The 15,827-nt window shown below is 40.0% G+C and overlaps 1 protein-coding gene across 8 annotated transcripts in view; it reads left to right on the top strand.

The window, feature by feature from the left end:
• Positions 1–15,827, top strand: part of TLN2 (talin 2) — a 410,543-nt gene that overhangs the window by 220,062 nt on the left and 174,654 nt on the right. For all 8 annotated transcript variants that reach the window (XM_074327637.1, XM_019755358.2, XM_019755362.2 and 5 more), the window contains 6 exons: positions 479–650; positions 2,343–2,440; positions 3,672–3,801; positions 4,793–4,945; positions 6,885–7,027; positions 8,657–8,784. In XM_074327637.1, coding sequence (XP_074183738.1) covers positions 515–650; positions 2,343–2,440; positions 3,672–3,801; positions 4,793–4,945; positions 6,885–7,027; positions 8,657–8,784 — 788 coding nt within the window. In that variant the 5' untranslated portion in view covers positions 479–514. The remainder of the gene's footprint in view (positions 1–478; positions 651–2,342; positions 2,441–3,671; positions 3,802–4,792; positions 4,946–6,884; positions 7,028–8,656; positions 8,785–15,827) is intronic.

Raw genomic sequence — 15,827 nt, 5'->3', positions numbered from 1 at the left:
TTGCCATGAAGAACACCTGCGAGGGCCTTGGTGATTCTTCCTCTGTCCCCCGGAGCCATAGGGGAGGGAGCCCAGGCACTGAGGATGCTGACAGAAGCATCTCAGGAGACAGCTGTGGCATCCAAGCTTCTCTGCCTCTCACCTGGAGGACCTGAGAAATCACACTCCCCGTGGACCCCCTTTAGGCAACCCCAAGTAGAGAGCAGCCTTAGAGAAGGTGGCTAGGTGACTTCTGTGTTCCCTCCTCCCAAGGGACTCTATTTACACACTATGGTAATGTTAGCCCTGAAACTATGCTGCTGTCTTACTTTGAAAATTTCAAAAATCTAATATTTAATTTGTATTTTTATGCAAAGCATTCTCTTTCATTGCTGTTCTATTCTCTTTTGATTTTTAAAGGTGATTCAGAGCCTAGTGTTTTTTCCTCAAGACAAATAATTATTATGATGATCACGGTTTGGCTGTTTGTGTTTTCCAGACATTCTACGTGAGACTCTTCAAATCATCTAGGAAGATGGTGGCCCTGTCCTTAAAGATTTGTGTCCGCCACTGCAACGTGGTGAAGACCATGCAGTTCGAACCATCTACGGCCGTGTATGATGCGTGTCGGGTCATTCGGGAACGGGTACCCGAGGCACAGACTGGCCAAGGTAGCCATTGGTTATTCGCAGGCTTCTGAAATGTGTTTGTATCTTCTTCACTTAGAAGCAAAAAACATGGAGGCTCTGAATGGTACACATGCCGACTGGCGTGTATGTTTCAACTGAAATGTCTGAAATGTCTTCTTAGCTTGGACACGCTATTTGCTTCCTGTGTGTGGCTTCGTGTGATGACAGTGACGACACCTGCCACTGAGTGATTCAACTCATCATCATGACCGTCCCATGTATCAGATTGCGCTGTACAGTTTACAAGTCACTTTTCTATACATCATCTCCAGTGAAGCTACTATAACAATTACTGGTTTTGTATATCCGGAGCCCTGTTTCACATGCCTGAAAACGTCCCATTGCCAGGAGCCTGAACAAGACTGAACTGCAGTCAGGACCCAGAACAAGCCTTATATGTCAAGTACTTTGAAGGGATCTTATGAATTTTATCTCAAACCTTTTTTAAAAAAAGGCATTTGTGATATATGTTTTGTTTAATATTTGGTTAAACCACTGACCCCCCCCATTAATCTGAATTTAAACAAAAGCCACTCATACAATTTTTCCATTTCCCTTTCCCTTTGTCGTCTCTCTACATTTCCTTCCTTTATTTAGTGATTATCTTCCTGACACTTGAGAAATTGGATCTAGTCCCAAACTGATAAACCTTTAGTACAAAAATGGTATAAAACTTATGTTACAACATGGAAGCCTACATATCAAATATAACATTAAGGGTAATTATTGGTAAAGTGTGGGTCTTCTTCAAAATACCTAGTTCTTATAAAACTGCTGATCCTTTGGTCTATAGCATTACTTTATATTATTCAAAAACACTGTTATTTCTAGATTACCCAGAAATAAAATTTGCTTACTTTCCCAACCTTACTCCAAAATCTGGTTGTTCAATCATTTCTGGTGTTTTTATTGTTACTGTTTGTCTCCCAGGTTTTTCCCCACTTTGGGTTGAATTGCTTTATAGCTTGGAAAGTATAAGCCTCTAAAGATCTGGACCCTCACCTGGGTCTCTGAGGTTTCCTTGCATCACATTAAAAACAAGAGCTATCCTTAGACAGGAAATGATACTGCTTTCCTCCTGCTCCCACCCTTGTACTTCCTGGATCAGATAAAGGGATTTCTATGGAGAACGTGGAGTTTAACTTTCCAACTTTTTTCATAATTTGGTGGCGTGGGGATGAGAGGCTTCATCTCACAGGGAACTCCTCCTTTGTAATGCTGTGTTGGGATGATGGAGGGATTATTCCAAGTGAAAAGTTTCCATTGGTCCTTCTGTGCCTAAGTGGCCTTGGGCTTCGATGGTCACTTTATTAGTTTCTCCATGTCTGCCTTGTGATTCTTCATGGGTTCTTGGCCTGGTTTTTATAGCAAGTGATAAAGTATAGAGCCAAATTCAGTGAGAAAGAAATTTAGACTGCTTTGTTCTTGATGTTTTCCTACACTTTAACAACTGCCCACTGGTTTTAAGAAACATGAACCTTGTCTGATGGTGTTGCTTTTGCATCTCAGTTGTTATTCGTCCTCATCTGCTTTAGTCCTGGTGGTGTCAAAACGAAACATTTCTCTAGTGAAGAAGACTCACATGCTTGCCAAGTCAGCGGACTCAGGGCCTGGAAGTCAGTGCTGGCTTCATCGTCACTTTGTCTTCTATTTTTCTGTCTATTTATCTTCCAGCTTCAGACTATGGGCTGTTTCTCTCCGATGAAGACCCCAGGAAAGGAATTTGGCTGGAAGCAGGCAGAACACTGGATTACTACATGTTGCGAAATGGGGTATGCCGCCGATCTCGTTTCTTGTTTTTTCATCACTTGGTCTCTGAACCTTCCGTGGAAGCCAGCACAAGTATGCTTCAAAGAAAAGAAGAGGCCCAACAATTTATTTTGATTCAGGGGCATCTTAGTAGTAGTGTTGATGTAACGTACTGTGTAAGAGCTGTACAGGTAGTGGCAGAAAATACCAGCAGCCAAATTCTTGAAACCCCACAGAGCAATGAAAGCAGATTGGGGTGAGTATTTAAAGCTGTTTCTACGTGCCATTGTTGGAGTTGGTCGTTATGAAATAAAACAGAGAGTTTTCCTGTATGTAGGAAGCGTCCTGCTGATTGGAGATAGAAAGTAATGACAGAATAGAGGGGAAAGAAAAATAGAATCCTAAAGGTAGTCAGAGATTGAATGTTAATTTGCATTTTGTTTTTGTAAAAGAAAGTTCATATCGATGTAAGCTTAATAACTATCCATAATCGTAACAACAACAACAGAAATGGTTGTGCTGTGGAAGTGGAGAGACGTAATGAGTAAAAGGTGTTAAGTGTTCTATTTAGCTTAACCTCTGAGATACTGGGTTTTGGTACATGGAAAGCACATGTCAGATTGGTCAGTATTCCATAAAGCAAGAGCAAAGTATGCTGTGCCAATTTATTTTCCCCTCCACAATTCTATTATTAAGACGTATAGTAAAAAAAAGAAATCTCTATTTAAAAATAACTCCCAGGCTTATGACCCTCAATTGGTCTTGCCATGACCATGAAAACCAGTTCTGCTGTGATACTCCCCGACGGTGAAGAATTCTGGGGGTATTATTTATGTCCTTCGTGACATAGATATTAACAATCACTTAGAACTGTGTAAGAGATCATTGGAGAAGCACACTACTGCCTTTTTAAAAGGCAAGGAGGAATTTTCCTCTGCTCATTCTCATTACAGCAGATCATTTCCAGCCTGTCAGTAGGACCTACGTTGCTTTTACTTTGCAGAGGTTAGTTTTCAGTAATTGTGAGCTATAAAGAGTGTTCTTTGGGTGCAATTTCACTCTCAGATTTTTGAGAAATCTTGATGAAAGCAATTATTTAGCCCTGGAGTGTCTGTGTTAGTGGCAAAAATCTCATGGACACTTAGAAGGAGGAAATCAGAGTGAGCTAGGGGAATTTCATTTTTTAAAGAAAGGTGTCCAAGTTCACAATCTAGTTGCCCACAGAGTATGAATGTTTGTGTGGTTTTGCTCTAGGATATTTTGGAATATAAAAAGAAGCAGAGACCTCAGAAAATCCGGATGCTGGATGGATCTGTGAAAACAGTGATGGTGGACGACTCCAAGACGGTTGGGGAGCTCCTGGTTACTATTTGCAGCAGGATTGGTACGTAGTCACATGCCTAGGTTCCGGTTTTTGTTCTGTTTTAATCCCATGACTCTTCCATCTTTTCACCCCCATTTGGTGCCTAGGCAATCTTGAATGTATCCTAGCACACTGATTTCTGCCAGTCCCTAGAGAGTGCAATCATTCTCCCAATCTGCAAACCCACTGACTGGTATTGGAAACACTTGAACTTCTCAGTAAGTCAAAATTGAGAGCCTTTCTTTTCCTTTGAAAAGCTGAGGAATTTTTTTTTTTTTTTAATTTCTTCTTTTTTTTTTTTTTTAATTTATTTTTTAAATTTATTGGGGTGACAATTGTTAGTAAAATTACATAGATTTCAGGTGTACAATTCTGTATTACATCATCTATAAATCCCATTGTGTGTTCACCACCCAGAGTCAGTTCTCCTTCCATCACCATATATTTGATCCCCGTTACCCTCATCTCCCACCCCCCTTACTGTTTCTGAAATCCTATAATTCAGTCTCCCACTCATTGCCGGGTCTTCCACCTATTGAAGACTCAAGGGGACAGCCTATAGATGATTGATTGCTACATAGCTTTTCTTCTCAGAACTTCTGTGAGTCTCCTCAGAGAATAAGTCTGTTTCCTTTCTACATGAAGCCCTTCAGATATTTGAAGAAAGTAGCCTAGCCTGTCTTCATTTACTCTTCATGCAAAGGAAACCCAGTTCCTTCAGCCATTTCTCATTAGGCATTCTCTTGCCTTGTTCCGTGTGATCTCTACTTTGTACTTGTTTCTTGAAAATTAGGGGAATAGAACATGACATTTTGAGTGTAACTGAACTTGCTAAAGATACTGCTTATTAACCAGTATTATTTGATGTGTGCTCCATGGGTGGCCCTCACCAGGGTAAGGTCTCTTTCTGTCCTTTGCCACTAAGGACACCTTGGAGTGTTACAGGACCCACCCTGAAAGGGGAGATATCCGTGTGTAATCACTGATCGTGTAACGTAATTTATATTTTTAGGAATAACAAACTATGAAGAATACTCCTTAATCCAAGAAACAATTGAAGAAAAGAAAGAAGAAGGGACGGGCACACTAAAAAAAGACAGGACACTGTTACGAGACGAGAGGAAAATGGAGAAGTTGAAGGCCAAGCTTCACACGGATGATGACTGTAAGTGTCTGAGAGGGAAGCGTGATACGGGCTCGTGGTTTCGCCACAGCTCCTTTCCCATCATCTGTGTGACCCAGGGCAGGGTTGTTTTTTTGTTTGTTTGTTTTTTTATCTGTAAATATTTTGGTCTGTGTCACTAAAAAATCAAGACTCTGATGGGGAAAACAGTGTAATGCCATTTCACTTCTAAAAAAGTAACCTCTTAATATCAAATATACAAATCACTTTTACATTTTCTCCACTGTTTTCTAAAAACATTTTTTTTTAACAGATTGTTTGAACTGGAGTCCAGATAATGTTGAATGATATGTTACTTACCTGATTTAGACTCGAGGACTTCCTGCCATCTTTTATATTTTTCCTTCACATTTTTAGGGCGAAGAAACTAGATTGTTATTTGTGTAGTGTTTTCTATAGTCTGGATTTTATTGATTTCATACCTGTGCTGTCATCTCACGTGTTCTTCTGTCCCTTTTAACTCCTGAGATTGGGAGGCTTGATCAGATTAATGTGTCTGTACTTTTTAAAAATAAGGACTGCTTCATATGTGGTGTTGTGTACAGTAAGTCCTCATTTAACGTCATCGATAGACTGTGCGACTTTAAGCAAAATGACATGTAATGAAGCAAATTTTAGCATTGGCCAATTGATATAAATAAGATTTAAGTTCCTGTAGCATCTCATCAAGTGTTGATGAAATGACAAATGACATTATTCGAGGACCTGCTGTACTTCTATCAGGAAGTTGTATTTGGTTGTTTCCTGTTTTGTGATGTTAATAGTCATTGATGACCACTGCCTAGATCAATTATTTCCTTAGGGGTTATAAAATGGGAATATAATTGTATCATAGGAAAGTAATTTTCTATGGCCACACAGTTAATAATTTTGAAAAAGGCATTAAATATACCCCATGTGTCCCCAAAGCCTGTGCACCTGGCCGCCTGACATTTCATGCCTCGGAGAATCTTCCTTCTTGCACAGTTCACTTAGACCTTCCCAGCCTCTTTCTTTCATTGTTCTTGCTCTTGCTGTCGCATTGGGCAGATGCCATTATTGTCCTGTTTATTGATCTTCAGTGAGACTTTCATTTTCTCTGACCGTTTCTCTATTCTCTTTTTTTCCTGACTCACTTGATTTCCAATTGCATACTTCTTTCCAAGTGAGACTTTAGTGGACAAATCCCGAGGATTTTTATAATTTGCATGATACTCTCCCAGGTTCTATAGGAGATGAGGTCAATCTCACAGATCCCCTGTGCTCACGTTGCTTATAAACTAGTGAGGCTTGCAATAAATACTCACAGCGTATGTGTTAAGCCCAGGGAGGAGGGTAGGGAATGAGAGCTGTGAAAAGTGTACAGGACTGATCAATTCCTATGCACCTGGATGTCAGCCAGGCGTTTTCTGAACGAGTGAGATTCACGCTGGGCCGTGGGCAGAGTTCTACCATCCTCCACCCCTGAGTGTCCTGTTCTCCCCTCCCCACAATTACTTTCATTTTTCTCCTCTTTTCTACTTAAGGTCAGTGGTAACTCATTATGCCCAGTTTATAAATTATTTCACCCGATGAGACTGAAATATCCACTCTAGACTTAAAGGAAAACGCTAACTTGGTTGTCTTGGCATAAAGCACCGATTTCCTTATTTCTTTTAACCCCCAGAGGGAGGGGGCATATTATAAATTCATAACGGGGCTGTAACTAACTTTAGGAATGGCTGGGAATTTCTTCTCATTTGCTTTTCAGTGTGTCATGTGGTACATGGTGGCACATGTGAAATTACTTTGCAAAGTTGAAAACCACTATTCTAACGTAAGTACGCATATCAGAATATCGGCATTATAAACGTCCGTATCTGTATCATACTGCTGTTTTGCTAACTCCCCTTGAACTAAGAGGAAAAATAAGCACCGCTCTTTCATCGATCTTGTGTTGCAGTAAATTGGCTGGATCACAGCCGAACATTCAGAGAACAAGGAGTAGATGAAAACGAAACGTTGCTGCTTAGACGGAAGTTCTTTTACTCAGATCAGAATGTGGACTCTCGAGACCCTGTGCAGCTGAACTTGCTCTATGTTCAGGTACCGTATGTGACACTTAGACATGGAGGTTGACGAGAGTTCAGGAAGCCCCTGGTTGTGACTCGTGCTGAGTGGAAGCTGGGCTCTGGCTTCCATCATGTGTGGGGCTTGCAGTTCCCAGGGGGCGCTGCTCCTGGGTTCCTTACACATGTTTGCTTGTGGTGCAGGCTGCTGTTGGATAGTTGCTGCTGGCCACCCAGAAGGAATTGGTGGCCGGTACTGTCCCTCTCTGCCTGGCTTTGCGACTCTTAAACAGTGCTCCACTTCAAATGCACTAAAGTTTTTTTTAGCATCTTAGAATACAAGCGAATATTGGTCAGGAAATCAGTACTTCTCATTAACTGAGTGATAATTCTCTCGATAACCTTTTTCTTTACCATTAACTAATTGTTTAAACTCCAAGTCATTTAACTTATCTGACTTGTAGTTTCCCAATATGTAAGATGTGGGCTTTGCGTTAGATAGTCCCCTAGATTCCTTTTGTCTCAAGGAAAACATCCATGTTTCCCCCCTTCGCGCTTCTCTCATTCTTTCTTTTCCTCCTTCCCTTCCTCTTCCTTTTATCTACCTATGTGCCCACAGAAAAAAATGCAGCCACAGCATTACCTGTGTTTGTAAATAAAGTTTTATTGGAACAGAGCTCATGCGTTGACATATTACACATCGTAAATCCCCTTGTGCGCCACATAATTGTTTACATATCGTCCATGACGGCTCTCATGTTCCCGTGCAAGGGTTCAGTAGCTCTGACAGATAGCCTGGCCCACATGGTCTGATATGATGCCTATCAGGCCTTTTACAGGAAAAGTTTGCTGATTCTTTAGTTACTAGATGGAGGGAGGGCTAGGAGAAAAGAGGCTGGAAGGCCAGAAGGAAGGGAGATATCAGGGCAATAAGAAGTGCTTGTTTGTTTTAAGGCTCAGAGCCACAGCTTAGAGTGTCCATCTGAGAGTGATTGAGGGCTTATTTACCTAGAGAAAGGAAAGACAGAAAGAAAAGGAATAAAGAGCAGTAGCAGTGATGGGTCAAGGACTGGGAGAAGAACTTCAGTGAGTTCCTGATTCTAGGACTGTGTCTCTGCTTGTCATTTCCCCGAAATGTCTGCAGTATTGAGTTCCTATGTCTGACTGTCTCTCTCCCTCTCCTCTCCCTTATTTACCTTGGGATGGCAATTGAGTTGATTTTGCTTCTAGATAATTCTTCTGTTCGCTTTATTATTTAGGGTCATAAAAAGTATTGTATTTCTATTTTCTATTGTATTTCTATTGTATTTCTATTTTCCCACCTCTATGAATCTAGTCATTTCGCAAGGATTTCTCTTTGCCTCTATTTTTCACGATCTATTTCTACCTCCCTAGATTATACTCAAGCTTTAGTTTTAATATACTGGACACTGCTGATGCTGTCCATCTATAGGCAATTTGGGGCAAAGGCTTGTTTTCTTTTTGCCTTACTCCTACTGTGCTACAGTGACTCCCAAGAGTCCTGAATGTGGGTTGGCTGTGGGTTAGCTGGCATGTTTCCCCTTGCTCCACAGGGAGGGTGCACCCAGGTTCAGGAATGTGTCAACAGATAGAATGTGTCCTCCGCCCAAGCTCCTGATGCTTTTTGCTTCCTCCTATGTTTCAGGCTCGGGACGATATACTGAACGGCTCCCACCCTGTCTCCTTCGAGAAGGCTTGTGAGTTTGGTGGATTTCAAGCCCAGATACAATTTGGACCTCATGTGGAACACAAACACAAACCCGGATTCCTAGAGTAAATGACCTTTTGTTTTTCTTTTTTCTCTTCTTTTCTTTTCACTATTTTTTTTTCTTTTGAGCTAGCTACATAAAATACATACCGTAGTTTCAACCAATAGTGAGATCGTTAGCTTTTACTCAGTTGAGTATGTGATCTACTTTGTGTACCTTGGAGAAGCAAGAGTCCTGGATAGTCAGTGGGGGATGACTGTGGTTATCTGGTCCAAATTCAGGCGCCTGTGAGTTCCTGTAGACCACAGAATCTGTCGTACTCCCACCGAGCTATATTGTCTGTCTAGTCTGTCCTCGAGTTGAGGAACTCATGTCCTCCATCTTCTGAAATCTCTGACCGTAAAAACATCCCTTCTTCATACCAGGCCAAATTTTGTCATCTTTCATTTCTTTTTAAGACTCCTATATGAGAAAAACAGAGTATAAAAGACAGAGCTTCACATGCTTTGTTACAATCTTATGAATTCTTTGTTGCTCCAAAAGGATAACATACACATTAAATACTTGCTCTGCTCTTTTCACCCATCTGGTCTTTGCTTCTTGTATAAAACGATGTGGGTATGTTTTTCTGGCTCAATACTCAGAGAGTGAAGAGAAAGCGAACCCCACAGACTCACCCTGACCCCACACAACATGGGCGTGAGGGTTGCTTTCCTAGAAATACCAGCAGGACAAGCCCAGCGATACAGTGGCTGCTGGTAGAGGTGATTTTCTCTGTTTTGATGGGGGCTTCTTCAAGGGTTTTGTATGTTTCTTCCTCTGGTAACATTCTTTATCTTCTATCTGTCATCCTCCCCCCCTTCTCTGGCTCTCTTCTGTTTCCTCTTCAGGCAGATGAAACATTTGGCTGAGCCAAAAAAAAAAAAGTCACTTCAGAGGGTCTTGACAAGATCAATACCATGCTGTCACCTAGAATGCAACTTATAGAGGCTGTGGAAATGGGGACCTGCCACTGATGTTGACTGGGGGTGGGCAGGTGTCAGGTTTCCTGCAGGATATACCAATGTGAGATGTGTCGAGTAGGTCATCCATTCTGTTGTGTCCAAGGGTATGGAGGGGAGAGGATAACATAAATACGTATTTGGCTGTGACCCCACTTGCACTTTGGTGGAAAGTAGTAGGGACCATCACATGCCCTGGAGTAGGAAGAAAACTTGGCTTTTCTGCTAGTGGCAGAGAATGCCTGGCGAACATGCTGTTGGGTCTAAGCTGAGTTGTTTCAAAAGAACTGTACTCTTGGATTAGTGAATCCCATGGAGTTTTTCCAATATGATGCTTTGTCTTACACTATACTGTACAGTGACCTTGAGAATAGCTTTGAACAGGTCCTGTCACTTCTTTGTTCTATATTCTCCGAATGAGTCATATGGCCAAGTGTTCCTGAGGGCCCATTTGTACCCAGTCGGTTTGGCTTGCTTCCTGCAGGAGCTGCGGGACTCTTGCCTTTCTCTGTTCTGTGACAACCCAGACGCCTTATGAAAGACCATGTGCACACCATCTTTTAGTAGTTTCCGTTTCCCCATTTAAACCTCACAGCTGGTCCCTCAGATACATTTGGTGTCATAAACCTGTGGATGATGGCCATGGAAATTGATAGGTAAACACTAAGAACTCATTAGGCCCTGGAGGAAACAACATCTTTTGTGTCTGTATGTTTCTTTAAGTGACTGATGAAGAATAGGAGAAGATGGAGAAAAGATTTATGAACCAGAAGTTTTTAAATAAGACGTTTGCCTGTTTTTAGGCTTTCTTAACTGTAAGTCTATGTGGCCCTGATGAGAAGGTGATCTAAGTGTAGCCACTCACTGGGTGCTTAAAATGATGATGCTTCCCTAGTCATTTCATTAATGCCTTTCTGTAGAGTTTTGGGACAGCTAATTCTCAGGGCGCCCATGGGAATTAAGAAAGCAGTGTATTTTATGTGACAGATGTGGAAGAAGAGTTGTGCACAGGAATCGTGGCTTGCTCGGTTACATAGAATTTTTCTGCTAGTAGCTTCTGACTGCTCACACTGGGTCCTGTCATGTATAAAGGGAATCCTACTTTCAAAGTTGTCCCTTTTGCTGGTCTCCCTATATGCAGCAAAATGAGGAAAGTACTTTAACACGTGATTACAAGGTCTTTTGGTCTCATTCTGAGTGTCGCTGGTTGTGCCAACTACATCATGGGGAATGTTTTTGTACCGCTGACTGCTTGTGTGTGGGGATGACAGACACTGTCAGCACACTGGTATTGCTCTTAGTGTTCTGCGATTACTAGGCCTGTGGCATGCTGCGTACGACACTCCGTTAAAGATGTCCCTTCTCTTAATGATCTGCGGTAACCAACATTAAACACTTGTATTTAGTCAGTTTTCTTAATACTGAGATTACGAGGTCTGACAGTTAAGTTCACAATGTTGCTAACCTTTTCTGATATCAGAGGGATTATTCATTATGAATTTGTACCAACTACACAGTCAATCAAGTTTACTATTTGGAAGTGCTAAAAAGGCTGTGTGAAAAAGTTAGACGACCTGAACTTTTCGCCAACAATTCATGGCTCTTGCATCACGACAATGCACCAGCTCACACGGCACTGTCTGTGAGGGAGTTTTTAGCCAGTAAACCAATAACTGTATTGGAACACCCTCCCTACTCTCCTGATCTGGATCCCAATGACTTCTTTCTTTACCCGAAGATCAAGAAAATATTGAAAGGAAGACATTTTGATGACATTCAGGACATCAAGGGTAATACGGCAACAGCTCTGATGGCCCTTCCAGAAAAAGTTCCAAAATTGCTTTGAAAGGTGGACTAGGCACTGGGGTCGGTGCATAGCTTCCCAAGGGGAGTACTTCGAAGGTGACTATAGTGATATTCAGCAATGAGGGATGCAGCACTTTTTCTAGGATGTGTTCGCGAACTTAATTGTCCAACCTTGTATTGCATGAAACTCATGCCTTTAGTGGTATGTGTATCTTTACTAAGATTCAAATGAAAGCAAGCTTATTATGCCCGGTGGCAATTATTTTTCCTTATGAATTTGATTTACTTTTTAATTAGACCAAACCTAGTCTAGGTAATGAGGCATTTTCATTTAATGTAGATGTTTAATTGCACACATTATTTTACATATCATACAAGTAAAACTTCCTGAGAATGTTTGTCTCCTTTTAATTAACACAAAACAGTAAGGCCGCATTTCCCTGATTGTATGATGGATACTAGGAGCCTGTTCAGAGATAACATGCCTGGGCTGTCCCCAGTGACTGGATGGGCCAGGCTTTATATTTTTCCCCATCTAGCTTTCAATATGTACTATCTGCTTGAACAATTCAGAGTTAAAAGGTAAATAAATAAATTAGTGAGATGGTTGGACTTGTCACAGAGCCAGGCCGAGATTGCACCCACATAGCTTCTAGGTGACATATGTTTAGCAAGTACATTTCTTTTAATTTTTTGAAAATGTGTTTAACATTTTTGTTCAGTCAGCATACCATGGACATTTTTATAAGATTATTTTGCACCTCTCTTTAGGCCCTTTAATGATTTCTGGACTCACTACCACCTTGGTGAAGGTATCATTTCGAATAACGAAAATCAGAGACAAAAAGATTTTTCAGAGTTTTCATGGATTTAAGGATTATTTATTGTCCCCTGCCTGCTCTATAGATGGAGAAAATAGGTGCAAGAGATACACACATGGAACCAGGGAGATCTGGAAGCCAGAAAACAACCAGATCTCCCAAATCCAGTCTGATGTGCTTTATATCATGACACTGTTCTTCAGGTCATCTCCAGAGAGTCCCAGAAAGGGACATTTTATGGGAGCATGAAGTGTAAACAACACAATCCAGTGATCATATATATATACTTTACGCTCTTTTGTGTTCAGAAAGTATCTGCAGAAAGCATGCCATGTGGTGTTCTTTAACTCATGGAGGACTTTATATATGTGTTCTTTTGTGCCAGGTACAGGGAAGATACAAGGAGATATTATATAGAATATCTTTGCTGTTGTTGAGACTGCAGTCTGTTTAGCAAATTAACATGAAATTGCTATTATGGGGAGCCAAAACTTGCTATTATGGGGAGCCAACATCTGATTTCCATAATGTCTAACCTTTATATTTTGAATGCAGGGTGGTCTACTTAGGATTCCAAAAGTTTCAGTGCAGGCTGTGAGGACTACAGTAAATTGTTTCTAGAAAGGTGGCAAGAGTATGGTGCAAGGAACAATGTTGGTCATGGAATTTAACTAAATAAAAGGCACATAAGGTAAAGAAACATTGACTCTTAAAACAGCAACAACAAAACCTATCATAACTTCAGACCCCTTGAAAACACGGTGACTAACTTCAGACCCCTTGAAAACACGGTGGGGAACTTTAAGAAGTGATTAGAGTCATAGCCTTCTGTGGGCTGTACTGTGTCAAAGAAGATTAGATGTACTGATAAAATTTAGATCTTAAGTCTATGTGATAAAATTAAAGATAGCTCTAGGTGATGGGTATAGAATGTTCACTGTATAATTCTTTCAACATTGTGTGTGTTTGAGAGTTTTCATAATAAAATGTTGGGGAAAGATTGGTAGCCTTAAACCACGGAAAGATACTGTATAACTTCCAAACCAGTGGCGGGTAGAGAGTGAAGAAGAGTTACAAGCAACTTGACCTATACAGTAGGAGTTGAACAGGGTGGATTATGGAAACAAAGCAAGCAAAAGTATGGCAAATAGAATGTACAAAATAAGAAATAAGTTATACTTCTAAATATATTAGGCATCGTAGCAATTGCAGTCGATCCTTGAACAACACGTGTTTGAACTGCACAAATCCATTCATATGCAGTTTTTTCTCAACAAATACAGTCAGCCCTTTGTATCTGTGTGTTACACATCTGTGCATTCAACCAACCTAGGATCAAAAACAGTATTTTCACATTCCCAACCATGGATAAAAAACACGGTTTTCAATCTGCAGTTGGTTGAATCTGGGGATAGAAGGCCAACTGGAGTTAAGTTTTTGGGCATTCAGAATTACATGCGGATTTTTGATGCATGAGATCAGCATCTCTATCACTTGGATTGTTCAAGGGTCAACTGTATAAGTAAATCAAACGTAACAGTTAGTAGCCAGAAGTTCTCGTTTTGGATGGCACTTTTTAAAAGTCCAGCTCTGTACTATTTCTAAAAGACACACTTAAATTTAAGGACAGAAGATAGTTTAAAGGCATAGAAAATGATGCACTGGGGAAATAGTTAAGTAAAAGCTAGAGAAGCTACATTTAATGTCACACAAAATGGGTTTGTAAGGCAAACCAAACTTAAGTAGAGGCAATAAAGGTCATTATAAAGCTAGACGGATTAACTCACCAGGGTGGTATATTAATTGTGAACCTGTATTCACCTAACATTACCTTAAAAATATACAAAAGAAAAATAGAAAGTATTACAAGGAGAATTTTAGATGTACAATTGTAGTGGAATAACTTAACATACCTCCCTCAGGGAGTGATAAGTAGAACACGATTCAAATAGAAGAAAATATTTTAGTCAAGAGAAGGTAATGACATAGAATTCATAGAATCAACAAAACCCAAACCTGCTGCTTTGAAAAAATTAATAACATATGTAACTATTTGGTGGTAAGTATGATCAAGAAAAACAAGAGAAGAAAAATGCAAAAATAAATGTTATTAGTAATGACAATGGGGCAGAACTTCAGATAAAGCGATTTTAATAATAGACTGAAAATGAGAACTTGAAGCCCAAAATACTGAAAACCTAGACAAAATGGATAATTAGAAAATCTGGATAGATCTATAATCTTGAAAGAAATTTCCCTATCAGTTTAAAATATACCAGTCGAAAAACAACAAACCAAAATCTGTGCCCCGGTTACTTCAGATAATATGGCTATCTCAATAAAGCTATTAAAAAATTAATATGCATTAGTCAAGGATCAAGAATGACCAAGGCTTACTGAAGATACACAGAGGATTCACACAACCATCCCAATTTCTTACAAAGCTGTAACAATGAATTGGGTGGTACAAGAGTTCTAAGGGTTGATAAACCTAGCTTAATTAAAGATAAAACATGAGGTGAAATATATTACCAAATTAAGAGTGAAGCTCCAGACTGGAGGAAGAAATTTGCATTTTTGCAATGCATACTATAAAGAACAAATGAGTATTCAGAAAATATTAAAAAGAAAAGAAACATCTTCCTAGACAAAGATCACCCAGGATAGCAATAGGCACCTTAGAGAAGAGGAAATTCAACTTTCTTATAAAGAAAGATGTGGAAAAATTTTCAGCCTCAGAAGTAATTCAAAATGCAAAATCAATAAAGATATAGCCTTTCATGTCCAGTAGGTGGGCACAAATTTAAATGTATGAAAACACCAAAGTGCTTTACAGAAAAAACAAGACATTTCAGAATATGAATTTGTTGAATTTAAAAATAACAAAGAGACTATATTGTTTATAGATACAAGGAGATGTAGGAACATAAAATATTCATGAGAACTAACTTCAGGAAAGCGACTGCCATTAGGGAGAGAAAGGAGGCTATGGGACTTGAGCTAAATCTGTAATAGCTATTTCTTTAAAAACAAAGAGAGAGGTAGCAGTCACAGCAAATAGGACAACGTGGTAACATGTTTTTATCCTTGGTGATAGGTATACAAATTATGAAGTATATACTTTCCTGTATGTTTCCATAGTTAACATTTCTTTTATAAAGATAGTTGCAATAGTCTGTGTGTGAGATGATAAAAGCTCGTATTCACTTGAGGTCGTATAGGAAACATGTGGCAAAGGCAAAATTAATAGGCGTTGGTGGTCACACAAACAGGTTCCATGACTCTGGATGCTGCAGGAATGAACGGGCCAGTGGTTGAAGGGAAAGCAAGTAGGTGACAAGCAAATATGGAAACTTCCCATCCTAGATTACCGGAGCGCCCTCGTCCTGTTTGCATATTCCTCAGAAGTATTTTACTGAGAAAACAGTGCAACACAGGGTAGGAATCTCTGTTGAGAAAGAATTTAAAGTGGACTTGGA

The sequence above is a fragment of the Rhinolophus sinicus genome, linkage group LG03 (genome assembly GCF_036562045.2).
Source record: "Rhinolophus sinicus isolate RSC01 linkage group LG03, ASM3656204v1, whole genome shotgun sequence".
NCBI lineage: Eukaryota > Metazoa > Chordata > Mammalia > Chiroptera > Rhinolophidae > Rhinolophus > Rhinolophus sinicus.
This window is presented reverse-complemented; position numbering and strand designations above follow the sequence as displayed.